Source organism: Pangasianodon hypophthalmus, chromosome 24 (genome assembly GCF_027358585.1).
Source record: "Pangasianodon hypophthalmus isolate fPanHyp1 chromosome 24, fPanHyp1.pri, whole genome shotgun sequence".
NCBI classification, from domain to species: Eukaryota; Metazoa; Chordata; class Actinopteri; order Siluriformes; family Pangasiidae; genus Pangasianodon; species Pangasianodon hypophthalmus.
The window spans coordinates 6,019,899-6,047,100 of NC_069733.1; the positions used below are offsets into that span (position 1 = coordinate 6,019,899).

General features: G+C 40.5%; 1 protein-coding gene across 7 annotated transcripts in view; it reads left to right on the forward strand.

Moving 5' to 3' along the window:
• The first annotated feature begins 600 nt into the window (after nucleotides 1-600).
• Nucleotides 601-27,202, forward strand: part of dnm1b (dynamin 1b) — a 32,325-nt gene continuing 5,723 nt past the window's right edge. For 4 of the 7 annotated variants that reach the window (XM_026940125.3, XM_026940124.3, XM_026940122.3 and 1 more), the window contains exons 1-21: nucleotides 601-1,012; nucleotides 6,914-6,987; nucleotides 8,071-8,220; nucleotides 8,338-8,541; nucleotides 8,812-8,910; nucleotides 10,008-10,168; nucleotides 10,694-10,836; nucleotides 11,033-11,168; nucleotides 12,270-12,337; nucleotides 13,764-13,902; nucleotides 14,323-14,409; nucleotides 14,535-14,605; nucleotides 14,715-14,766; nucleotides 16,032-16,043; nucleotides 18,541-18,654; nucleotides 23,881-23,990; nucleotides 24,730-24,841; nucleotides 25,041-25,052; nucleotides 25,301-25,474; nucleotides 25,716-25,957; nucleotides 26,280-26,477. In XM_026940125.3, the coding sequence (XP_026795926.2) occupies nucleotides 852-1,012; nucleotides 6,914-6,987; nucleotides 8,071-8,220; nucleotides 8,338-8,541; nucleotides 8,812-8,910; nucleotides 10,008-10,168; nucleotides 10,694-10,836; nucleotides 11,033-11,168; nucleotides 12,270-12,337; nucleotides 13,764-13,902; nucleotides 14,323-14,409; nucleotides 14,535-14,605; nucleotides 14,715-14,766; nucleotides 16,032-16,043; nucleotides 18,541-18,654; nucleotides 23,881-23,990; nucleotides 24,730-24,841; nucleotides 25,041-25,052; nucleotides 25,301-25,474; nucleotides 25,716-25,957; nucleotides 26,280-26,477 (2,519 nt within the window). In that variant the 5' untranslated portion in view covers nucleotides 601-851. The remainder of the gene's footprint in view (nucleotides 1,013-6,913; nucleotides 6,988-8,070; nucleotides 8,221-8,337; nucleotides 8,542-8,811; nucleotides 8,911-10,007; nucleotides 10,169-10,693; nucleotides 10,837-11,032; nucleotides 11,169-12,269; nucleotides 12,338-13,763; nucleotides 13,903-14,322; nucleotides 14,410-14,534; nucleotides 14,606-14,714; nucleotides 14,767-16,031; nucleotides 16,044-18,540; nucleotides 18,655-23,880; nucleotides 23,991-24,729; nucleotides 24,842-25,040; nucleotides 25,053-25,300; nucleotides 25,475-25,715; nucleotides 25,958-26,279; nucleotides 26,478-27,202) is intronic. The other 3 variants (XM_053228876.1, XM_034299316.2, XM_053228877.1) reach the window with 3 other exon arrangements.

Sequence of the window (27,202 nt, forward strand, 5' to 3'; positions counted from 1 at the left end):
CAACAACATCACCACCAGCAACACGAACAACAACAACACCACCACCACCAACAACAACATCACCACCAGCAACACGAACAACAACAACACCACCACCACCAACAACAACATCACCACCAGCACCACCACCAACAACATCACCACCAGCAACACGAACAACAACAACACCACCAACAACATCACCACCACCACCAACAACAACAACACCACCACCACCAACGACATCACCACCACCACCACCAACATCACCACCACCACCAACGACATCACCACCACCACCACCACCATCAACAACAACATCATCACCACCAACAACACCAACATCACCACCACCATCACCACCAACAACAATAATAATAACAATAATAATAATAATAATAATAATAAGGCAAAAAAACATAATGTTTATTAACTTTCAGGATGAAATTTTCCTTTTTTAGTCCCACTCTCTACATAACCTTTAAAAAGCTGTCAGAGGTCAGTTTTGACCTCACAATTTTTACAATAATTGTGAGGGAAACTGAAAACCCAATCTGGCAACCCTGACATCACATCAGCTGATGGTGCTTGTGTGTGTGTGTGTGTGTGTGTGTGTGTGTGAGAGAGAGAGAGAGAGAGAGAGAGAGAGAGAGAGAGCTTATGGAAAATGTGCCTGTATGTGTAAGGTGTCCACTAAAATCTGAGCGAGCCGCTGGACAGCATTTGTCCACTAGACATCAGGACATCAGGACATTTGGAGATTTGGGCATTTGGACACTGGCACTGAGAGGGAGCCGGTAAAAGCGGCTCTGTAGTGACTCGGCGCTGTTTCTCCCGTTCAGCGTGTAGCAGAAGCTCAGCCAGCAGTCAGAATGGGAAATCGGGGGATGGAGGATTTGATTCCGCTGGTGAACCGAATGCAGGATGCCTTTTCTGCGATCGGACAGAATGCCAACCTGGACCTGCCCCAGATCGCAGTGGTTGGCGGTCAGAGCGCAGGGAAAAGCTCCGTCCTGGAGAACTTCGTGGGGAAGTAAGTGATGCAGAAGGGACGTGTAACATCTTCCTATACAGCTGAAATGGGCATAGAGACATCAGCGACAGGCTATCCATCACACTCTTACAGGAAACTGAACGATCACAGATTTAGGCTATACACTTGTAATAATAAGCGTTTGCTTTAGCTCATGCTGAAGCAGGTTAATTATATAAAATAAGATTCAATGAGAACCATCACTCATGTCCACACAGCCTCTTCATCTTCTAATATAGCCAGTGAGATAGCTATGGACAGGATATTTCTCCACTAACACCCCCACAGACACATAACCGAAATAATGTACAATGCCAGTAGAGCCAGTGTTAATGTGATGTGTGGGGGAAATGATGCTGATGGTGTGTTTTCTCACTGAACATGGAAGATGGATAGGCCAGCTGTCTGTGGGAATTTGAAACAGCTCTGTGATCGTGTTCACAGTGCTCAAGCAACACCAGCCTTCTTTTCTTTTCTTTTCTTTCACATTAGTGCTATAGTAAGAGAAATAGCACGCGCTATCTATAGGTCTAGGGCGAGCTTTAGGGTTTTGCAGGGATATTAAAATGGACGCAAGCTCAGGAATGCATGGATGCGTGGATGATGCGTGGATGATGCGTGGGTAATCCTCACTCTGCTTTTCTCTGGACAGTGTTGTCTCATTGTCATTTCGATAGTTTTACGGTTTGACTTTTCCCACCTAAATATAGTAACTCGAGATTTGATGCCACCCTGAGTGTTATTATGCTGCATAGGGCAGCCCTGGCGTATTAGAGAAAAAGGAAAGGGAGGAGATGACTATTATGCAGTCACGTGACACTCCCACGTCCGCTCACTGTAGACATAATCTCCCCCAAAATAGCGAGATTCGGGTCTCGTGTTTTCAGGACCAAGGACAGTTCTGCAAAGGGTCTATCTGAAATACCCAATACCCCTGCCCCCACTGCAGCCTATGCATTAAACAAGATATTCATATGTCTTATTAAGTTGAAAAAATATATTAACCTTTCCTTATATCTAATATATATATATTCAATAGTCTACATGACATGTCTAAGCACTGATATTCAGAATATAGGCTGAATACATGTCAGAATAAATGTGCATGTAGCTATTTCAAGTGATATTAAAAAAATTTACAATAAAAATGTATAGGCAAAATATATTTCCCTTGCATATCGTAATTACAGCCTAATAACAGGCAGGTGTTCCTGCCTTTGCTCAGGCTTCCAAACGCCGGCTCTTAGCGGACTGCAAGGAGGAGCATTTTCCTTACAGACTGGCCATTATAGGGCGAGGAGAGGCCTCCATTCAGAAACATCCGCTTTATGGGTGCAATCAGCTGCTCGTGCTCTCCACTCTGCACCGACACAGGCGGCTTTGTGCGCCGGCAGCGCGCGACCCGTGTACTGCGCATGCGCACAGATTCACCCACACATACCTGCAATACCCTCAGTGAGTGCAGACTGCGTGATACAAACAGGGGAGAGATGCAGCAGTGACTGCGGTCCCCATGTAACTTTGATGTCAGTTAAGAAAACTTTAGCGACTTTATTTGAGAGAAGAACAAACCAGGAACAAATTGATCACGTTTTTTTTTTTGAACATTATCTGTTCTGGTTCTAACCACCAACTAGACACATAGGAGAAAAATCCATCAGAATAAACCCTATTATAGCCTAATTAGAGCAATAAACAGACACCATTTGCCATTTCTTTTTTCAGATTATTTTCACAATGATCCTGCTAATTTTTTTTTAAATAAAAGCACAAATCATTTGTGAGTAAAGTAAAAAAAGATACTTTTTGCATAGCAGTAGGCTGCACATTTTATAATTCAGTGAAATGAAAACACAAAATGAATAAATCAGTAAAGCCCCATTTTCATTTAATTTAATTTTATTCCAGTACACCAGTGTCTGAAACAGGAGCTGAGATATCTGAGCTGCGTGTGTGTGTGTGTGTGTGTGTGTGTGTGTGTACACAACTGATCAGACAGCAGCGTGTGTTCCTCATCTGTCATTTTTGTAACATTCTTTCAGTGTTATGAGATAAATATACTCCTACAAATGATTGCCTGATGTTATGACTATCTGAACATTAGTCTCTCTCTCTCTCTCTCTCTCTCTCTCTCTCTCAGCAGTTTTAGCATAAGGATTTTTGTCCTCCTCTGACTTTGAGCACTGTGGACAGTAAGGAGTCTGTACCATCCTCCTGTCACAGGCAGTCTCCATTGATTGGCAGCACAATGCATGCTGCTGTTCATCCCTAAATAATAGCTAATGTAATACTGGGGTAATTCCATACTGCTTATCCTACACAGGATTGCAGGGATCCTGGAGCCTAACCCAGGGAGCTCAGAGTATAAGGCAGGGAACACCCTGGGCAGGGTGTCAACCCATCACAGGGCACAATCACACACACACCCCTCCAGACAGTTTTGGAAATGCCACTCATGTCTACAATGCATGTCTTGGTTCTAGGGGAGGAAAGCACAGGGAGAACATAGAAGCTCTACACACACACAGGACAAAGGTGGGATTCAAACCCCCAACCCCAGAGGTGCAAAGCAAACATGCTAACCACTAAGCCACTTTGTAGGGGGGTACTGGGGTCATTATAATAAGGAAATTCTATCTGGTGTTCCCCTACAGTATAAGAAGTGTAAATCCTTGACATAAGGAAGGATTTGCATGACATATCATTGTATATGGTGTGAAAAAGGAAAAATATTGTGGGTACCTCACAGAACCTATTCAGTACCCATTCACAGTTTCAGAATAATCAACATTAAATACAGTAAAACATTCAAATTTGATGTGTATCTGGCCTGAACTCATGTGTTATGATGTTGGGATAAAGGAGCAGAGTGAAACTTACAGCAGTCTGCAGCACTAGCCAGCTAACTGGTTCAATTATTTTTGTGTGTATATGTGTATACAAGATTTTTGACAACTGCCTAGTCTTTACTTACACTGAAAAAATGGAATAAGTGGTTACTCAGATTTAAGAGAAGTTTCTTGTCAAAATATAATTTAATTTGCTTATACTAAATTGAATGTAAAAAATTCTATTTACTAGATTGAATTAGTGTAGAGCGAGTGTGATCAATTCATGTAGATTGAATTATGTGGAGAGAGGAAGAAATAACTTTAGCAATAAATGAGTGCAATTAAAGTAGTTGTGCTAGAACAGTTGCAGAAATGGTGCAGACTCCCAATGCCAGTGACTCGGGTTCGGTCCTGAGCCCTTGGATGAGAACTCCGGGTTCAGTTTTAGCCAGGACTTTGAAATGACATGATCAAATTATGTTGTATGTACAAAAACAAATTGTGTGTAACACAATTCAATCACGTCACTCTGCCTCTATGCCTGGCTGAGGACATCCCTCTGCTCCACAGAGGACGTTATTACAGCTCACAGCTTTGCTATGGGCATCACTCCATCTCCCTGCTCCACTGAGGACATCGCTACACCACCGGCTCCGCTTCAGACATCACTCCGCCTTCCTGCTCCCCCGAGGACGTTGCTCTGCCTCATTGTTCGCCTGGGGACATTGCTCCACCTCCTTGTTCAGCTGAGGACATAGCTCCGGCTGGGGATGTCATTAGGCCTCCTTGCTTGGCTGAGGACGTCGCTCCACCTCCCTGCTCGGCTGAGGATCTGCTTTGAATGTCTCTCTGCCACCGGCTCCGCTTCAGACGTCACTCCGCCTTCCTGCTCCCCCGAGGACATTGCTCTGCCTCATTGCTTGCCTGGGGACATTGCTCCACCTCCTTGTTCAGCTGAGGACATAGCTCCGGCTCCTCGCTTGGCTGGGGATGTCATTAGGCCTCCTTGCTTAGCTGAGGACATCGCTCCACCTCCCTGCTCGGCTGAGGATCTGCTTTGAATGACTCTCTGCCACCGGCTCTGTTTCGGACGTCACTCCGCCTCCTTGCTCAGCTGAGGATGTTGCTCCGCCTCCTTGCTCAGCTGAGGACATTGTTCTGCCTCCTTGCTCCACCATAAGTTATGGGAATATATTCAAACTCCCAAGGTAGACAGATACAATAGATACAAGGCCTTAGACTCTAAGGCCTTAAGGTTTGACCTTAGATTTTGGAGATTGATTGTGAGCAGTATACTCACTGGACCATTTATCACTGATGTAAACACAAATCCAGCCCTTTCTGCTTCTCACTGACCACTCACTTTGGTCTGTGAAAATCCTTTCATTCTACTAGTAAATTGAATATTTTCTTGTCTCCCTGAAAAGCAGGATGCCAGACATTACTATATGTTTCTGTAAGCAGCCTGTTGTTTATCAATCTTATTCTGAAATGTCTACACTGCGAAATGCAGTACACCACTGAGTTCATACAATACAAGCACAAAATCTCAGTGTCCCAGAGCAGTGGGGACATTTTCAGTTACATTCTTCATTCACCAAGAAGAAATGTGAAATACTCTACATCAGGGATTGTCTCTTGGCGGACTGAATGCAGACCTGGCCAAGTAACACAGCAGACCGAACTGAGTACTTGAGAAAATACTTTAGCAGAGCCAATAAACATGTGAAAAACTGTCCTTAGTTACAGTGATTTATTTAAAAAAATAAAGAAGGGAAGAATGAAGTTAGGCTCCCAAGTGGCACAACAGAAAAGCATTCACCCGTGATTGGGAGATCATGACTTTGAGTCCCACTGATGGTGGGAGGAGATAGAGCAAAACTGCCAGTGCTCTCTGGGTGGGAGGGAGCAGTTTGAAAAGATAGGTAAGGCTGTGCTCCACCCTCCCTGGTTAGCAGCTGTCATGTGAATTGGCAAGAAAATCTGGCAGAAATTGGGAAAAAAGACAGTGATGAAAATGGAATTTTTAATGATGCTATTAAAATGGAGACACAAGCACCACCACCATCAAAACATACTCACTCTGTGCTCTCTTATTTGCAGCCATAATCTATTTGTTAAAGGTTAAGCTAACTATTGTCACCATTCCATAATGTTAGTTGCTTTTCCAGACTTTTATATGCAAGGAATTTTAATCATCTGGACCTTTACATATTTTAATTGACCACCCCTGGTCTATGAGGCTGGTGATGAGATTTATGATAGTAAGGAGTATAGTGAAAAGCAAGACAAATGTTCCACTAAATCTCATGAAATGACTGCTAGTGTTAGACGCTGTGCTGTGAGATTGTATGTGTGAATGTCTCTGAGAGATTCAGTAAGTGTGTCTGAGTGTGTGGAAATATAACATAGCTGCCATTGCTGTGGAGCTGACGCCTCAGACCTGCACTGCAGTGTGTCTACAGCATTGCTGCAGTTCTGTGTATGCCATGCTCAGGATGTATGACAACAGTACACCACAGGGTTTAGTCTTTCTGTGCCTACCGTCTGTATCACACCACCTACACGCAACACCATCACACTCATCGGCCCAGTCAGGGGTCCTCTGCCATTTAGCTGCCCATTAACAGTTACAAACTCACACTTCACCATACACAGTAACACTTTAAAGCAAATGTGAGAAATCACAATGTACTGTATTGTTCTTCTGTTCCAAATGAAACAAGTCCATTTTTTGCATGATGATAGGTGGGGAGGTGAAACATCATATGTCATATTGTCCCACCTGTGCATGCATATAACTTAATTAAAAAAAATCAGGTGAAGTGTTTAATAACACCAGGTACTAACTAATGAGGTAAAAAAAAAAGATCAGTATCGATTTCAGGTTGTCTTTAACACTCTACTGATTATCTATCTCAGGGTTGTCCACTGTTAATAGATCACCTTCTCAGTGCATCAGATGACCTTAGTCTTTTTATATATCCTGAATTTAGTAATAGTTCTAATTTTTCAAAAGTAGTGATTTCTGCCTTTTGAATGAGTCACTGACCTAAGTAATTTTTTTAAGGGATTTTCTGCCTCGAGGCTCTGGCATCGTGACTCGTCGCCCCCTGGTGTTGCAGCTGATCAACTCTCCAACAGGTAACAACAACTCATCATGGAAACTGGGTCCACTGTTACTTTAGTGGCCCATTAGCATAAAACTTATATTTATGGGTGCAAAGAAATGCTAATAAAGTGACTCAAAACTATACAAATTTCTTCTTTAAAAGTAACTTCTTTAACTATACAAATTTCTTTAAATCATCACTGCAACAGTTTTTACATATTCTTTTAGGAAAAGCAGGAGCTAAAAAAATGTAAATGTATATATAGTGTCTCTGTCTGAGTTTTGCATGCTCTCCTCTCATGTCTGCGTTGGTTTCCTCTGGTCTCTCACTTCCCAAAAGCATGCCAGTGGGTGTGAATGAGTGTGTGAATGTATGTGCATGGTGCCCTGTGATGGACTGGCCTCCCATTCAGGGTGTATTCCCGCCTTACACCCAGTGTTTCAGGGATAGACTCCGGATCCACAGTGACCTTGACCAGGATAAAGCGGTTGCTGAAGATGAATAAACGGATGATGCAAATGCACGTCACACAGCACCATTTACCAAGAGAAAGGGGTGGACTTTTGTATGGCTGGGGTTGTTTAATTAGCATTTTCAACAGATGGATTCCTTGATGAAGGTTAAAATATGCTTCTGTGCCTTTTCAGAACCATTTCTGGGTCACTTTACAGTATGTATTTCAAGAGTGTGTTCTACAGTTACAAAAAGGAAGCTTCCCCAAAGCTTCTTTTAATGGTTAACAGTTCTATCCTTCTAAAGAAGTTGTACCTCTTCTGAAAGGAAATCCTTTGTGGAAGGGTTTTACATAGAATCTTTAAGAGCTCCCCCCAGAGGGACAAAAAATAACATGGTGGTAGCGTTTACAGCACAATGATTATGATAGAGGGCTTTGTTTCAGCTAGCGTTTATCATTCACATTTACTTCATTTGGCTGATACTTTTATCCAAAGTGACTTACAATTGAGACAGGATACATCTGAACAGTTAAGGGTACTCAAGGGCCCAGTATGATAAGTAGCCCTGTATCGTAAGCACTGAGCTACCACTGCCCACAGCAAGCTATCAGGTCAGAGAATCCTCCAATTTTATTCATAAAATCATGATGCATTTGCAGAATATGCGGAGTTTCTCCACTGCAAAGGGAAAAAGTTCACTGATTTTGAGGAAGTGCGTCAGGAGATCGAAGCAGAAACAGACCGCATTACTGGACAGAACAAAGGCATCTCTCCAGTACCCATCAACCTGAGAGTCTACTCCCCTCACGGTAAAACATTCAGTACATACACACACAAACCTGACTGTGTAATGATCAAAACTGAGAGATATTCCTATTCCTCTTATATGTTTAAGGCACATAAAACCTGTTTTCCTTCCTCTCCAGTCCTGAATCTGACTCTGGTGGACTTGCCTGGAATGACCAAAGTGCCGGTGGGGGATCAGCCAGCTGATATTGAGTTCCAGATCAAGGACATGCTCATGCAGTTCGTAACAAAGGAGAACTGCCTCCTGCTGGCCGTCTCTCCTGCCAACTCAGACCTTGCCAACTCAGATGCCCTCAAGATTGCCAAGGAAGTGGACCCTCAAGGTATGAAATACAGTGTTTACTCCATATCAATCTATCAGTCATTTCTAGTGTGTTATGCTTCTGAGTGACTACATGTCTTAAACGGCCAGATGTACTGAATGTGTTAAAAAGTAGGTGCTATAGTTTTAATGTTAGGCGAGTGACATCAAGGGATGTGTCATTAAAAAAACGAAAGATGATTCTTTTGGAATATTCTTGTTTGTGTTCATTTTTATTTTTTGTGTGTGGCTATGCATAGTAGCTCATGTGTATGTGTGTGTCTCTGAGCAGGTGTGAGAACGATCGGTGTGATCACTAAACTGGACCTGATGGATGAGGGTACAGATGCGCGTGAAATCTTGGAGAACAAGCTCCTTCCTTTGCGTAGAGGTAAATTTCATTCACAAAAGTAAATTAAGTTCACTCTGTCCCCATTCCATAATGCAGTGTGCATCATTATTTTTTAGATCAGCACTGAAGATGTACAATGGATACTCTTCATTAAAGTATCTTTCCAAGAATGAATATCCATCTTCATTAACACAAAGGCAATCTCAGAAACCAGGGCATAAAACCTACTCCTATAGATCAGGGGTTCTCAAAATGTTTGTAGCCAGGGACCTCTTCCAGTAAAAAAATCCCACTGATTCCCTTAGAATGAAGCGTTGCTGTCTCTAGTGTTCCCAGTTCAAACCTGAGCTTGGCTTACTGTCACTGTTGAGTTTTGCATGTTTTCCTGCTGTCCATGTGGGAGGCTCTTCTAATCCAAGGTGCACGCCCACCTTGTGTAATGTCTTCCCAGGATAGGCTCTCAATCCACCATGACCCTGACCAGGAGTGGTTACTAAAGATAATAATGTTCATAATTCATTCATCATCTTCAGTAACCCTGGTCAGGATTGCACTTGGCCGGAGGCAGGCATACACCCAGGGTCTATCACATGGCACTATGCACACAAATACACACACTCATTCACACACTGTGGCAATTTATCTTAGCCAAACCACCTACTGGCATATCTTTGGAAAGGTGGAAAGAAACTAGAGAACTCAGAGGAAACCCACATAAACATGGGAGAACAAGAGGTGAAACTCTGCACACACAGTAAGCTGAGCTCATGATCAAACCACAGACCCTGGAGCTGTGACGTGGCAACACTACCCACTGTGCCACATTTACATAGAAATTTTTAAACCCTACACTTTCTAACCAAAGCACACACTTTTCTAAGTATTATTAAAATTTCAGTAAGAATTAAGTTGGCATGATTGGATTTTTGAGATAGATAGATAGATAGATAGAAAATTAGGCTTAAACTATAAGAACTGACATTTTTAAACTACTTTAATACCATTTAAAAAAAATCATGGATCTCGGATATGGACTCTTGACCATCCACTTTGAGAATCATCACTCTAGGGTCCTTGTACACCTCATAAAATACAAGCCTGTGATCTGGCTCGCTGATGTCTGATGCCCCCTATAGGCTACATCGGAGTCGTGAATCGCAGTCAGAAAGATATTGATGGAAAAAAGGACATTACTGCTGCCATGGCAGCTGAGAGGAAGTTCTTCCTCAGCCACCCTTCCTATCGTCACCTGGCTGAGCGCATGGGCACACCTTACCTGCAGAAAGTCCTCAATCAGGTAAGAGATAGTGGAACTACTTTCACAATTAAACATGACTTTATAGCTCAATGTGTCATATTTTGTATTGAATGACAAATACAGTGATAGCAGGAAAAATATATGTACCTAATCTGTAGCTCAAAGAATGGGAATAAAATAATATGTGGCACATCATAAGATATTTCAGTATAACCTGGTGATGCAACCTGAGAGGGTGAATTCACTTGCATCAGGTTAATTTGTAAAAAGTATTGGTAGAAAATCATGGCAGCTAATTCACAGGCAGTGTAGACAAAAACAGTCTATGGTCATTATTTCACAACAGAGTAGAAATGAACACAGCTCCAAACTCCCAGGAAAATGATAGGACACAATGATAGAACATATTAGGATGCAGCAGGAGTAACAAAGACTTTGTGGCTAATTGTCGTTAACTGTCATCACAGTCATTACTCGAATGAGCACAAACTCTGTTTGTTGGACTGGAGGTGCAAGAACATGAGCTGCTTTGACAATTAACATCTGGATTTTCTCTGTTTGCAGCAACTGACCAATCACATTCGAGACACGCTGCCAGGGCTGAGGAACAAGCTGCAAAGCCAGCTGCTGTCCATTGAGAAGGAAGTGGAAGAGTACAAGAACTTCCGCCCGGACGACCCCTCTCGCAAGACCAAGGCCCTTCTTCAGTCAGTCGAATTTTAGTTCTGTCATAATTCCTTAAAAATCTAGCATATATACGTACAAATGTGTATGTGATAAGTGTGTGATAATAATTCATTTTTCTGATGCAATTAATTTTTCTTCTGTATTGCAAGCTTGGTTTGGTTCAGTATATACATGAGCTCATGCCTATCAGTCAGCTGCTGCTCTCTCTTCTTACAGAATGGTTCAGCAGTTTGCAGTGGATTTTGAGAAGTGTATTGAGGGATCTGGTGATCAGATCGACACTTACGAGCTGTCAGGAGGAGCCAGGATCAACCGTATCTTTCATGAGCGTTTCCCCTTTGAATTGGTCAAGGTGATTATAATTAATTCCTTTGAATATTTCCTCTTATAGGGGGAAATTCATGGCTGTAAAGGTTCTTTAGCTGACTGTGTTTAAGGCAAACATAACGGTATTTTGCTAGAGCTGTTTAAAGAGGCCCTTGGTAATTGTTAAATTAAAAAGTGCTCATTTGTCTGCAAGCCCCTTCCCATTCCCACCCAACTAACTCCCACTATCACTGTCAAAATTACATATGTCTTTTGAAGTGCCTTTAAAAAAAAGGCAAAACCGAGCAACTCTGTTCTGGCTAAGGGATGAGCTAATCTCCTGGCCAGAAAATTGTAAATAGAAACCGGACGTGAAGAAAATAGTGAGATCTATTACATTACAATATTACAAACTATCAGTGGCGACCCATCTATAGGGGCACAATTTATATCAGCCATTCAACAAATGGTAATTTTCATAAAGTCCTCATTCACAACTCCCTACATTGTAAATTTTGTTGAAATACTAATTACCTCTTTTCAGTGACTAACAGCTGTCGCTATTTGGTAAATATAACCCTATGTTCAATTGATTTGCCTACCTTTCTCTACACAATCGAAAAAAAAAAAAAAGGAAAAAAAAGCTCATTGCCCAAGCGGACAGAACAGTTAATGACAGGGTTGCCAGATTGAGCTAGTTTAAAAACACTCACTGGGAACCAAAATCTTGTTTTATAGCAAATAATTGGAATTAAATCAAATAAAGGGCAGACACTGTGTCTATGATGATGGAGTGGATAATGTCCATATATAAGAAATGTGTCCACCACAGTGACATTATTTCCCACCCAAAGACTGTGGAAAAAGAAGAAAAATGTGTCTTCCTTTTTAAATGCCTAAAATTTTTTGGGCTACTTTCAAGCCTTTTGTGTAGATGTTGAGATGCATTTGGCCTAGAAATTCTGCTGAAACCTGGCAAACTTGATTAATGATATTAGCTCTACTGTGTTCATCTCACACACAGAAAACACACAGGGTCAATGTACATAAATTGATTTGCAGTGTAGTTGTCACTTCATCATGTTTTTTTTGCTTTAGGTGGTTTTTGTTTACATGTCCTTCCTCTCTGTGTCTTTTGATTGTGTAGATGGAATTTGATGAGAAAGAGTTGCGTAAGGAGATCAGCTATGCTATTAAAAACATCCATGGTATCAGGTGCGTGCACACACACACACACACACACACGCACACACTTCTCAGATTAGACATCTAACCATATTAGATAGAAGACTCATAGTTTTACATGTTTCTGAACCTCACAAAAAAAAAAAAAAAGATCAAGAAATTTCCAATTCATTGGGACATTACCTTTAATGTCTAATGAATGATCTCTGCTTATGCAAAAGAAACAAACAGCAATATATTACTGTTCAATAAGCTGACAATTATTTCTATCAGGATTTTATTTCTATTTTGTGGTACCATTTAATCAGAAGTAGGTATACTGGAAACAGAAAAACACACCAATATTTACCATTTTTTTATATCAGGATTAAGGATTCCAAAGCACTATGCATGTATAACTAAATATAATAGGTAAAACATGAACCATACAGTACAGTCAATAGAATTGAAGAAAGTACACTCTCCTTCAATTCTATGTTTTTATTTATCAGGGCCTAAATAACAATTGTGTGTTCCTCACCAACTTCTATAAACACACAAATAACCTCAGGTGACAACAAAAAAAGCACCACAGATTTCATGGAAGGGTGGCTAGACAAAATTCTCTCCAAAAAGAATATGGCAGCATGACCTAGGTTTGCAAAAAAATCTAAACAAACCACAAACGTTCTGGAACAATATCCTTTGGACTGATGAGACCAAGGTGGAGATGGTTGGTCATGATGAACAGTACCATGTTTGGTGAAAAACAAGTACAGCATATCACAACTAACACTCCATACCAACTGTCAAACATGTTGGTGGTGGATGGGTGATGATTTGGCCTTGTATTGCAGCAGTAGGGCCTGGGACACTTGCAGTCATTGAGACAACAATGAACTCCATTTTATACCAGAATATCTTTGAGACAGACTTGAGGCCATCTGTCCAAAATTGGGCCAAAATTGGGTCATGTAAGAAGACAATGATCCCAAGCACCCCAAGCTAAAGAAGAAAAAAAGTCAAGTCCACGTCCACGTCCAGACCTCAACCGCATTGAAATTCTGTGGTGGGATCTTAAGAGAGCTGTGCATAAATGAATGGCCTCAAACATCAATGAACTCAAGCAATGTTGAGAATGTAAAGAAGAGTGCGCCAAAATTACCACATCAGGTTCCACTCCTGTCAGGCAAGAACAAGAATCTGAGGCTATCATGGGCACAGAATCACCAAAACTGGATGTGAACATTAACTGAAACTCTTGAATTGTATCTGCTTTATTCAATGCATTGTGCTGCTGCCACATGATGTCTGATGGCTGATTAGATAATTGCAGGAATGCGCAGGTTTACATGTGTTCCTATTATAGTGGCTGGGTGTATACTGACATATGCATTTTGTAGTATGTTGCAATATATTTCTGTTAAGTAAGGATCTCTCTCTCTCTCTCTCTCTCTCTCTCTCTCTTGCTGCCCAGGACTGGCCTCTTCACCCCTGATATGGCCTTTGAGACGATCGTGAAGAGACAGATAGCTAAGATCAAAGAGCCATGTCAGAAATGTGTGGACCTGGTCATCTCTGAGCTGGTCAATACAGTCAGACAGTGCACTAAGAAGGTAAGTCTACATCTGTGCGCCTTTACTTGTCACTGTGACAAAATAGTTTAATTTAATCGGTCATACAAATTGACTTACATATAAGGTAGTACACAGAAGCACAAAGCTGAGCAGTTGAGGGTTAATGGCCTTGTTTGTTTGCCTAACAAATTGAATGCAACTTTCTGGTCACTAGCATAGAACTGCTACCACCATGTTTTGCATATTGTTGTGTCTGGTATGTTCAAATAATAGTTTAGCCAAAATGAAATTTACACTCCCTCTTTTTCCTTGATGAAGGTTCAGTCAAAATATGGTCTAGACTTTGCTTCTTTTCTGTTTTGTACTGGGAAAACTGTCCATGACCCAATGTCATATTCGTCTGCATATAAAAGTATTTTAGTGTAAAGGTATGTTTTGTTTTGTTTTTGTGCTAAACAGCTGGCTCAGTACCCAATGTTGAGGGAGGAAATGGAGAGGATTGTCACACAGCATATCCGTGACAGAGAGAGTCGCACAAAGGGCCAGGTTTGGCTATATCTACACCTAATCTGCTATTCTACAGGACTACAACAGCAATGTGACATGAACACATGAACTGCTTATAAAATAATGAGTGCAACTGCAATGTGATATTCTCATTTTTATTCTAGGTGATGCTACTGATTGACGTTGAGCTGGCCTACATGAACACCAATCATGAAGATTTCATTGGTTTTGCTAAGTAAGATCATATGGCTTTATTAAAGATTATTAGTATCTATACAGTGTAGCTCAGTTGTATCTGTTTACTGTGTTATGCAGTTTGAAATTTGTTGGACTTTGCTTAACAGTGCCCAACAGAGAAGCAGTCAGATGAGTAAAAAGAAGGCTGCAGGGAATCAGGTAGGCATCAGCAGCCCAACTACATAAACTTTAAATTTTGTTTTTTGGCTAAACAGAAATCATTACAGGATTGTTCCTTTAATGGATATGGAAATATGCAGATAAAAGGTAAAAGTGTTTCAGTGTCTATAACAGTAGTATAATTTCAAAGATCCACTTTAGGCTTCTGCTAACATTTTTTCAGGCCCTAAAATTAGCTCTACCCTGAGCCTGAATTGATCTTCCCAACTCTGTTACTTTTCCCTTTTGCTTAAAACAGAACCTATGAGACATAAATAGTGTCAAAAGAGGGTTTGAGGACAGGTACAGTGAAAGGAAAGGTTTGTCAGTTTTTTAACTGTAATACACTGAATACACTGCAATATGCAGAGTATATAGATAGACTGTTTTTCTATATCAAGTCAAGTCAAGTGGCTTTATTGTCATTTCAACCATATACAGCTAGTTAGTACATAGTGAAACGAAACAACGTTCCTCCAGGACCAAGGTGCTACATAAAACAAAACACAGAACTACAGGAGACAATACATATATTTACGTAAAGTGCACAGTGCAAACATGTGCAGATGGCACAAGCCATAGAAAAACTATCAGAACAAGACAATGGGCACAGTGAGTTACAGTGCAACGCCGACTAGCACACAGTTCTAATAAAAAAGTGAATCATATGACAGTAGTGCAAAAGATTGACAAAATAAGTTGCTGAATGTAAACATAAGGAGTAGCAGCTAGGTGGAGAGTATAAATATACAGTATATAATAAATATTTATGGAACTAGAGATTGAATACAGGTATGTGCAAAAATTGCAAAGAGGATGGGGTGATGCTCAGTTGCGTGTGTGTGTGTGTGTTTACAGTCTAGTCCCTTAGTGTTGAGGAGTCTGATGGCTTGGGGGAAGAAACTGTTAGACAGTCTGGCCATGAGGGCCAGACTATATCTCTCACTGAACACTAATACAAGTGGCATGATAGAGTACTTTAAATATCATGGATATTAGACACCCTAATGATTGTGTGGCAAAAAGTGTTATTCACTCTGTTATTAGGATTACATTTATTAGTTTAAGTTTATTACTTAAGTTTATTGTGTGATTGAGTGGCATGCAACTGTAAATTATTTCTTCTCTGGCTGTGTTTCTTCTAGCTCCTCTACTATTTTCTGCTTCCTGTCGCTCTTTTCTCTCCACTCTGTCTTTTTCAGCTTATCTAATTACCTCTCTTAAACCCTCTCCTTTGCTTTGCCACTGTTGCTATGGCAACACAGGATGAGATAATGGTAAGTGTGTGCAGAGTGTTTGTCTGAAAGTATATATGTGTGTGTGTGTGTGTGTGTGTGTGTGTGTGTGAATACAATAAACTGCTAAATATATTTTACAAATAATGTGAATACAATATGTATATATCACTATATAGAATATAATATTATACCACAGCGCTGTTGAATTCTTGATTCTGATTGGTCAGAAGGTGTTGATTAATTTTCTAAAATAGCAGCTTTGACAAAAGTTCCAGATATAATTAAAACTCAAAAGTTTATGTTAACTTTGTAATAACTTAATTTCTGTAGTAGTAACAACTAACTTAAAGGGACTTGTGTAGTGGATGCTCAACAGATTTTAAAAGTGTTATTCAACATAGAAACATGCATAATCATTGCTATGGAGAAGCTTTCTATAGGGAGAACAACTGTTTATAGCAGTTATATGTCAAGCAGGAGTTGCGGGTAATGCTTTTATTTGAGACGGTAAATAGCAAACAGATAAAAAGAACACTTAGCTTAATCGTTGTCACTGACAGGCAGAAGATCAGGTGAGTTAAAAATTGTACGAGTGGAAAACAGTGTTTAGCACCACCTCTGGTCACTACCACTGTTTTCTACTCGTCCCTTTCTTTGAGATGGATGAGGTTGTAAGCACTGCACAAGTCTAATTTGGTGAATACTTGGCCTTCTCTGAATTGTTCCAGGGCAGATGATAAGTGGTAGAAGTTCTAGTGGTAGAGGGTGATGATATTAATCGTGATCTGGTTCAACCCTCAATAGTCAATATAGGGTCTGAGACCTCCCCCCTTTTTCTCCACAAAGAAGAATCCATCTGAAGCTGGTGAAATGGAGGGCTGTATGTAGCCCTATGTGAGGGCTTTATCGATGTACTCCTGAATAGCTTGGTTTTCTGTGGTTGAAAGTGATAGATGTGGTTTCTGGGAGGCATGGTTCCAGGCATGAGGTCAGTGGCACAGTCATAAGGACGATGGGGAGGTAGACCATTGCTCCATCTAGGACTTGGATATGAAGAGGGTTCTGCAGAGGTTGGATACTGAGGTTGAGCTTCTCGATGATGTTTTGGTTGATGATGAAGTTACCAGCTGTCCCAGAGTAAATCAGTGCGGGGTAGAGAGACCTTCTAAGTGCCTTATCTGAAAAAGAATGGAAAATGATTGAGGAGATAAATACTTAGAAGGACTCACCCTAAGCAAGGGTTTTTTCCGGGTTGACCCACTCCATAGGTGGTGATGATGAACATGGAGAGGGACGTGAAGGGCATTGTGAAACTTGAAGCTGAGCAGGACCACAATAGAAGTTCAGACTTTTTACACCTTTTGTGTTCCATAGCCACGAGCTTGGCTTGGCCGATCAATGGCTGACGTAGCTCTTTCTGCTAGTTTGGGAGCCTGACAATTCCATAGTTGTTGGTCCAGGAGGATGGAGATGAGTGAATCGGGGACATTTGTTTGTCATGTCATGCAAGTTCAGTGAGTACCGCTGGACTCAAACCTTGGTGATATGCTGCCTTGAAAGCTGGCTTGTTCCACCTGCTGCCTACAGCAAGTGTTCTGAACTCCAGAGCAAGCTCATCGGCACTGCTGTTACCCTGGACCACGGATAGGAGCTATTCTCTGATTTCCTTGTCTTCAGGTGCCTGATCATAAACATCAAGAAATTAGTCAATGAAATGGTCATAGGACAAGATGTGGTCCCCACCCTGGCACAAGACTGTTGTTGCCCAGGTTAATGTTTTGTCCCTGAGCAGATTAATGAATTGTGCCACTTTACATTGCTTGGACACTCCATCCTGCTTGGAGAAGTACAGGGAGCACTGAAGCAAAAACCCCTAACATTGAGCGGGTTTACAGGAATACTTGTCCGGACATGCGATGAGAGGAGGAGCAGATGGTGATGGTACCACCCGTGCAGCTAGTGGTGTCATCAGCTTGTTGGATAGCTGTATGAACTTAGGTTCAGAATGGCTATCTGCTGTTTTTGCTAGCTGACTAGGTGGCCTCAGGTGGGTGTCGTAGTCCATGGCGGCCATATTTGTAGGCCCTGGTGTGTTCTGGGAAATGGAGTTCGACAGTGATTCCAGCATTGATATGACATTATAATGAATGTGATAACTGGAACTATCTTCTACAACATTAACTGTGACTATAAACATGTAAATGTAAAACGTTTAGTAATTAAAAAATTGTAAGCATTGGAAAATTGCTGTGGTATAAGAGCATGAGATCATTCTGTTGTTGTGTTCCTAATAGCATGCCTCATTGTGTTTTATGTCTTACTTAATACTGCCTATTTAGAAATAATGTCATGTTCTGCAGATTATAGCGCACAAGGTATGGAATAGTGGTGCTGCATAAACACCATAGTGCATAAACACCATAATGCAACACCATAAAGACGCCCACACACACACACACACACACACACACACACCCATGCAGTGCTTTATCTGCTACACTAAGCCTTTAAGCCTTTTTAATATGCCTGTGTGTAGGTGATCAGAAAGGGCTGGCTAACCATCAATAACATTGGCATCATGAAGGGAGGAGCGAAGGAGTACTGGTTTGTGCTGACTGCTGAGACTCTGTCCTGGTACAAAGATGATGAGGTGAGTGCTTTCACCACTCTTTCACCAGTCCTAAAGTCACTAAAACTCATTTAATCACATCCATGCGATCTACACACTCTAGAGTTCTTCATGTCAACCCTCCTTTTTTCCTAAAATGCTTCTGGAGGAGAAACTCACACTGTCTGACCAAAGTACATATTACATGAAAGGACAGATGACTGAACCTCATTTTAGTGCTTTCTTTCTTTTTATTTGAACAAGAGTTACAATTTTTCTGTTTACCATGTTTGGTATTTTTAAAACACGCTAATGAGCCCAGTAGGTCATTACTGACTTGAACATTTAAAAAATAGAAATAAAAAATGCAGCTGCCTATCTTTAAGTGTGTATGTGTGTGTAACAGTATGCCTAATACAATTCTTATTATGCCATCACATGAGACCTTGTAATATAAGGCATTGCTCAATTCTAATAGTTTCCTTGTCGAGTTGTTGATAAATATAAGATTTTAGCCTACCATCTAGAATCACAACCAGCCATCACTGTAACCAGTTCCTTTTTCCCCCTGTAGCTAGATATTTTTGGCATCTTACAGTGTGTGTGTATGTGTGTGTGTGTGTGTGTGTGTGTGTGTGTGTGTGTGTGTCGGGGGGGGGGGGGGGTGTTCTTTGAACTAACCACCCCCTGTAAATGAATACAGTTTGAATACTGCTAAATCATCATATGTTTACTTTATTGCATGCATACTTCAGGCTTATGGGGGGGGGGTTTAGTTGCCCTGGAGTGTATTTAGGCTACGTGTCTTGGAACCTGTTTTCCCTGTGATTAATGCCCTGGCTGCAATGTATTGTTTGGAATATGCTGTTCTTCTGGAAGGCGTACTGCTACCCCTGAGGTGCTGGTAGAAAAGGTAGATGACAGATACCACACTGCAAACATTTTCAGTGCATTCATTGAAGTGAATGCAGGGTCTCTATTCTTAGCTCCAATCATGGCACAACACAACATCTCCACAGAGCTCTGATTAGGTGTATGTGTGGGTGTGTGTGTGGATGTGTGTGTGCTATGGTGGGTCCATGACCCCCACCCAGCCCCCATCCAACGCCCCAGACATCACGCATGTAGCTGGGCTAGATCAGGCTGTGGTGAGCGGGGCTGCTCTGGGCCTTAGGGAGGGGGCATCTGGTTTTCATTACCTTACATACCAGACTTGGAGTCTATGAGTCCAACACTTCTGCAAGCCCCTGTGAAGCCCAGCACTTCCTAAAGTCTGCAAAAAGCTGAAGCTAATAGAAAACATCCTCATCATCTCCTAAAGGAGATTTGAGGGGACAAGAGAGTTAAATCAAATCAATTGATTTTTGAAAGTGATATGGCATGTGAAATGTTTCTGGTTGCAAGTCTATTTTTAAATTCATGAAAGTTATTCTTGATGGCTTGAGTGATAAGAAGAAAAAGCAGCAAGAACACACTTTTTCAAAAAATGAGTCATTTTTATTTTTTCATGATACACAGTGCAGTCTTTCTTTTTTCATACACATGTGGTACATTACACATACACACACAGACAGAGAGAGAGAGGGAAATTAACAGCTATACTGTTATGTGCAAAGGTTTACATACCCTTAGCACAAAATGAAGAAGAATTGAATTCATTGCAGATAGGAGCTAAACCAAGGAACCAGATATTTCTTAAGTAACAAAAATGCGCAAAATCAAAATTACACCAGTTCAAAGGTTTGCCTCACCCTTTCTGAAAGGGATATCAATATTCTGTGATAGCTTGTTTGCCTCCTCTTTGCCTTTAGAACTGCCTCCAACCTCATTTATATTGTCTGAGCAGATTTTTTTTTATTCTGGAAGTTCTGGAAGTAATATGCGCCACTATACTTCCCCACTTCTCTCAGGAATATTTTTTGCACTCTGTCCATTTTTCCTGAGATATGTGTTAAACTTCTGCCAGGGTCTTCTTCTTGTAGTTGAATCCACATTTCATTTTTAACATTAAAGTATAAAATAGAAACATGTTTTCCACTTTTCACCTTTTTCCAGCCGTTTGCGCTGAACACTGCAGTACCATCCAGAGACATGTTGATGTGCTTATACACTTGTATAGAGTAGGGATTCAGTGTGCTTTCTCCTGATCAGCCTAACCAATGTGCAGACTACTGTACAATCACTACATCCTGAACAGGTAGTCTGAACACTGGGCAAGCGGGCCAGGCCTCTCAGTCCACAGGCATGGAGAAGGGCCAAACACTCCAAACTGCTCCAAGGGAGAATTAATACATGCATATAGACCCTTACTAGGAGAATATATATCAATAAATATTATATAGGGTATTAGGATTGACTTCAGTTTGTGAAGAATAAAGAAGAATAATAGATGTAACTACATAAAATTGTATACTTAGAGCAAAGTAGATCTTGGAGCAATTTTTTGATCATACATTCTCATGTCTTACTTCTGTCTGCATCAAGACGTGGATCTGTGGATTCGGCTTTAAAAGAAAATTTTTATTTAAAGAAAACCCGACTTCACTGTAAAACAAAAAGGTGCAAGTGTACAACAATAAATATAACACACTGACAAATCAGACAGAAAACCTGTATATCTCTGCAGACTTGTTTATGTTGCTGGACATCATCCACAATCTTTCTCCTGCATTGTCTCTTTTCATTCCAAAGCTGCACACATGCGGGCCATAAATACTTGAAAAGACTATAAAGGATACCTCTGAGTTCCCGCGTCTGTTGCCAAATGGCGTCGGCGACCAGACATCTTCTTGCTCCTCTCAAAAAACTTCGTCCATCCTTTCCTCCATCCCTCCCTCTCTCTTTCTTTCTCCTGCCGTGCACTGATGGAGGTCCGAGTGAGGGAGCAGTGGGTGGGTTGAGGGGAGCGGAGAGGAGGGTCCTCAGAGGGGTATCAGTGTTTGATGGTGCTGAGAGAAGACAGGGACGTGGGTGGCAAGAAGTCGTTCCTCTCCTGACCTGTTTCACCTTGGTCAGCTCATAAATCTCCCTTCAGTAACTCAGACAGCTTTGGGGACCAAATGCTGTAAAAAGACAAAATTGCTCTTGAGTAGGGTCAGAAAGTTAAATATAAAACCAAATATTCTTTTAGGAATTAAACTGATGATACATCAAAAACAAACCAAAAAATGTAATTGGGAAAAAAACAAGGTTTCATCAGACAAAAAAGTTTGCTTCAGATCAAATGTAGATTTTACCAAATCGACGTGGCAGATTTTCTCCAGCAAGAACTGGAAAAAGGGAGAAGGAAAGGGAGCAGGGGGAGGCGGAGCATGCATTTTTATCCATTTTAAAGTTTTTTTTCTCCTTTTTTTGTTAAACAGGAAGTACAAGGCCAGAGGTCAACAGGAAGTGAAAATTGGCCTCTTTTGCAGGCCAGACTAATGTTGAAGACCTGTCAGTAGAAGAGCTGGCATTAGCCTGAGTGTTTATGCTCTAGTGACTGGTGTGTGTGTGTGTGTGTGTGTGTGTGTGTGTGTGTGTGTCCTGCTGTGTGTAAGTTTGGGGTGGAGAAGCTGATTCCAAAGAATGTTGGAGTTTCTTTCCATGGAGTTGTAGTATCTCCAGATGTGTAGGCCTTTGGACTCTACATCTCTCTGTGCTGCTTTCCCTCTGAAGCTCACTGCATAAAGAGCTCTTTATACTGACCGCACACACAAACACACACAGGAAACTGAACATTAAAGAGACTTTTCTAGAGCATGGGTTCAGCTTTATAAATTTAACCTTTAACCACCACAAATCCCTTTTGACTTCAGTTTGATGACTGTGAATATGAGCAGTAGGATATAAAGAAGACAGTGATATTAGCTTTGAACTAATTATTTGCCCAAAGAATTTAGTCTGTTTTTCTCAGAGTGAATGTGTAATTCATATAGGCATAATATTAAAGTTAAATTGAAGAGCAATTTTTGGACTAACTCTGCAGATCAACAGAGAAATGAAAAAAAAAAAAAAAAAAGCTCATAATGAAAAGCAGCTTCCAGCTGGAGAACAGCCAGAGTGAATTCACAAAATTCAATACTCAAGGTACCAAGAGTGCCGTTTACCATCATCTTTGCAGTGACTCTGATGCTGATGTCTTTCTCTCTGCTGGAGATACTGTAGAAATGTTTCAATCTGGGGAGCTGGTTAACATTTAAATTTTCATAACTACCCAATGAAAAGCTTTTATTCACTCTTTCATTAAAGAAAATTGAAACGGGAAAGTGTCTATAAAATATTTGGTGTTATGGATGATGATGATGATGCAATGCCAACTCTACATTTAAACAGTCATTTCACTTACAGTACAGGCACAGTGAGACTGTGAGGAGTAATCAGATGCTTTCTCTGCCGTTGCAATTATTATGATTTAGTATTTTCTGCTAGCCCTTTGCCAAGATGCTGTTTTTATTGGCAGCAGATATATTATTATTGGATTCTGACTGTGCAAGGGAAAATTCTCATATGGTACAGGAAAGTATGAGATAACTGAAGTTCCATTTAATTGTGATATTGGAGTAACACTGTAGAGCTTTTTGAGCGGTTTGTAAAGATATATGGATAATTTTACATAGTGTACATAGTATACTGGATATAATTGAGAAAATCAAAATTAAAAGTAAACGTATATCAGTGACATTCTATTATAGATATTATATAGACACATTTATTACACATTCTCTTATAGATACTTTTTCATTAAAAACACATTGTGACTGGTCTGTAATGAAGTAGGTTGTATTTCTGATGAATGCATGTTGCGTTCATGTGGCGTATTGCAGTTTTAGCTTCTCCTGCACCCTCCTCTCCTCTCATCTTCTCCTTTTATTTAGTCATTTCATCTGTCCTTTCATTTTCTTATACAGACATCCCCCAAAAAATAGCATTAAAATTTACCGAAAGTTAAAAGAAAGTTGAAAGTTAAAAGACTTTGCTTTCATCTTAATAAACGCCAATCTGTTCTTAAAAGAAAAATTCACAGTACTGTTAATCTTAGCTTATCAGCTTGTAGCATTTTAATCATAACAAGATATTATAATATGTTATTGGATAAATAGACTTACTGCCATAGGAAACCAAAAGCCACTATTTACAATAGAATTCTTTTCTCAAGCAGTGTAGTACACATGTAGAAATGATACTCACAGAGCAAAATTAACTTGAGATCACTCATATTCTGACCCTTAAGCACTCCAGTTCAGCACGTTGTTCCCTGCTGCTCTCTCACATTGCTTCCCTCTACAGGAGAAAGAGAAGAAATACATGCTGCCTGTGGATAATCTGAAGCTCCGAGACATTGAGAAAAGCTTCATGTCCAGCAAACACATCTTTGCCCTCTTCAACACTGAACAAAGGTCAGTTCCATTATGCCATATAAGTCCACTTTAATGCCAGTAATAATAGGAATCCTCCAAAGTTTTTCAACTCAACCTCTAATGACCACATCAGTAGTGTATGTGTGATTATCACAGACATTTCCCTGTGCTGAAAAAAAGCAGAATACCCAATGTTGAAACTCACAATGGCACTTGTTGAACTCAGTAATATGGTGCTATATAATGCAAATTCAAAACTACAACTGTTACACTCTAACACTAAAGGTCTTAGGATGACATTGGCAGGAAGAAATGTCTTGTGAAAGCTGTTCTTTTCTTTCTTTGAGGTTTTGTGTCCTCTGTGTGGGATTTGACCTACACAGCTCTGTTGGATTATACAGAATTATAGCTCATCTTACAAATAACTTTGACTGAAAAATGTATGACAGTGTTCTGTGGCAACAGGTTTCACCTAAACAATAAAAAGGGTTTATTTTCTCATTATAGAAAAGTGTGTCAAAATTCTTGTGCTTGCTACAGATGCGACATGCAATGATTATGTTGATTATTCCTTTAAGCCTCATCTTGAACTGAATGTTGGCCTGTTTAGGCTAAAGTACTTCTTGCTGGGAGAGAACATGCAAATTGGAAAAAATGCATTGGTAATGTTTAGAACCATGCAACTTGTATAGTTGTATAGTAATTTTTATTATGAATGCAATCAGTGAATAGAGCCTTACATGTAGCACTGTGAACTTTTGCTGCTTTTGCTCCTCAGGAATGTGTATAAGGATTACAGGCAGCTAGAATTGGCGTGTGAGACACAAGAAGAGGTGGACAGCTGGAAGGCCTCCTTCCTGCGTGCTGGTGTTTACCCAGAGCGCATTGTGGTATGACATCATCAACACAGATTAAACTGCTATGGCTGTTATGGACATTATCGCTCCTCTTCTAACAGTAACTGTTATATTGTAGTGTGTTTTTTTAATATAACACTAATGTTTAACTAGAGCTCTGTTGCTTTGCTTTGACATTCTTAACCCCTTCATTTGTCCTTGCTTTACTGGTGACCTATGTCTGAACTGAAAGGACAAAGAGAAGGTAAGTGCTTCATTGCTATTCATCTTATCTAATTAAATTTCACAGAACAGTCTTCTAATTACTAACACAACCAAAAACTAACCATGCATTTATTCTCAAACTTCTTCTTGTAATACACATTCAAAATCTCACAATTAAGCCTTTGTATAAGTATTTCTCAATGCACCCTGACTAAATTCTTCCGAATCAAATTTGCAGTAATGTTTCCCTGAATAGTTATCGTGTTGATGCACTGTTGTGTTGAGCAGCAGAGTGAAAGCAGTGAGGAGAGCAGCTCAGACAGTTTCATGCACTCCATGGACCCTCAACTGGAGAGACAAGTGGAGACCATCCGCAACCTGGTGGACTCCTATATGGCTATCGTCAACAAGACTGTGCGCGATCTGATGCCCAAGACCATCATGCATCTTATGATCAACAATGTGATTATTTATTTTATTCTCCATTTCTTGTTTTTACATCCAAAACGCCTCAATTACAATTTAGTGTTTGGCCTTGTGGAAAATGGGGAAACTGGCATAAACCAGAGTTTAACATATATTTATTCTCACAATTTGTGTATTTATGAAGTGAGAGGTCAATGCAAGTGCAGGCTACAGTCAATTCTACTGCCATCACAGTACAAAAACAGCTGTTTTTTCTCTCACTTTCACGCTTTCACAGACTAAAGAGTTCATCCATGCTGAGTTACTGGCCCAGCTCTATTCGTGTGGAGACCAGAACACTCTGATGGAGGAATCAGCTGAACAGGCGCAGCACAGGGATGAGATGCTACGCATGTACCATGCACTCAAAGAAGCCCTGAGCATTATCGGAGACATCAGTACTACCACTGTGTCCACAGCCATGCCACCACCAGTGGACGACTCCTGGCTGCAGGTGCAGGGAGGACCCTCAGGACGAAGGTCTGTCACGAGCTGAAACCATGTCTCTCTGCTGTGCAGTTTTATTCACTTTCAATTCTTTTGTATAAATAAATTGTGTACAGTTAATTTGGTACTTTTGCAATGCCTATATACTGTACAATATATTGTTTGTTGTTATTTTATTCATTTTATAGATTAGATAAACATGGCACTTCTGCTATATTTCTAAAATCTTACATGCAACTATGTTATTATATTATGTTTGATATATTTGATATATAAATTGTTGACAAAGGGTACAAACTCTTGTAGCTCTCCAAAACAGCCAGAGAATGAATGGTTTGTCTGTAATCATGCACAGGTCCCCCATGTCCAGCCCCACACCTCAGCGTCGAGCTCCTCCAGGACCCCCTCGCCCTGGAGCTCGTGCTGCTCCTGGGCCTCCTGCTGCTGGAGCTCCACCTGTCCCCTCCAGACCTGGAGCCTCCCCAGACCCCCACAGTGGCCCACCACCCCAAGTGCCCTCACGCCCCAACCGCGCTCCTCCAGGAGTTCCCAGGTGAGTCCTAGAGGAAGATGCCTAAACTGTACTGTTGAAGACAGTAGTTCACCAAAATCATCCTGTCTGACGTGTTAATTCCTCATTTTAGATGATATAAAATTATAATATAAAACCTGAGCATTTATTTTGTAGATGATCAAATACACTGCAAGTCAAACATATCGTTACAGAAACATTTGACTGGTAGTGTATTTGATCAGCTACAAAATAAATGCTCAGGTTTCACATTATAATTTTATATAAGCTGAAATCAGAAAAGCAATTAAATACAAACCTAAAGCCGAATTGGTGAAGTTATGGATTTATGATTTACTGATAGATCGTAATGAAGAATGATTTATTAAAGGATACCTAACCCTACAGATAAAAGAATTAAAGAGGATATACAAATGAATGCAAAATTTTTGTCTTTTTCATTTTGTCCTAAAGGTGCTTTTTAATTAGATCAATCCTATTATGTGAAGTTTAAACAACATTTTTGAATATAGTGTTAAAACTGTTGACTGGCCTTGTGGAATTTTACATAAATATTTGGTAGCTGAAACACTTGTGGTAGAAAAAGAAATCATTGCAACTGCTGTGTGTATGTGTAATTAAGGCTAATTGAGATGAGCAGGATTCATTTGCTGGCTTAAATCTGCAGACTAAGAAATTCACTGCAAACAATGTATAGCATTTTGTGTAACACAGTGTGATGTTGATGAAGAGAGCGATGATCTACA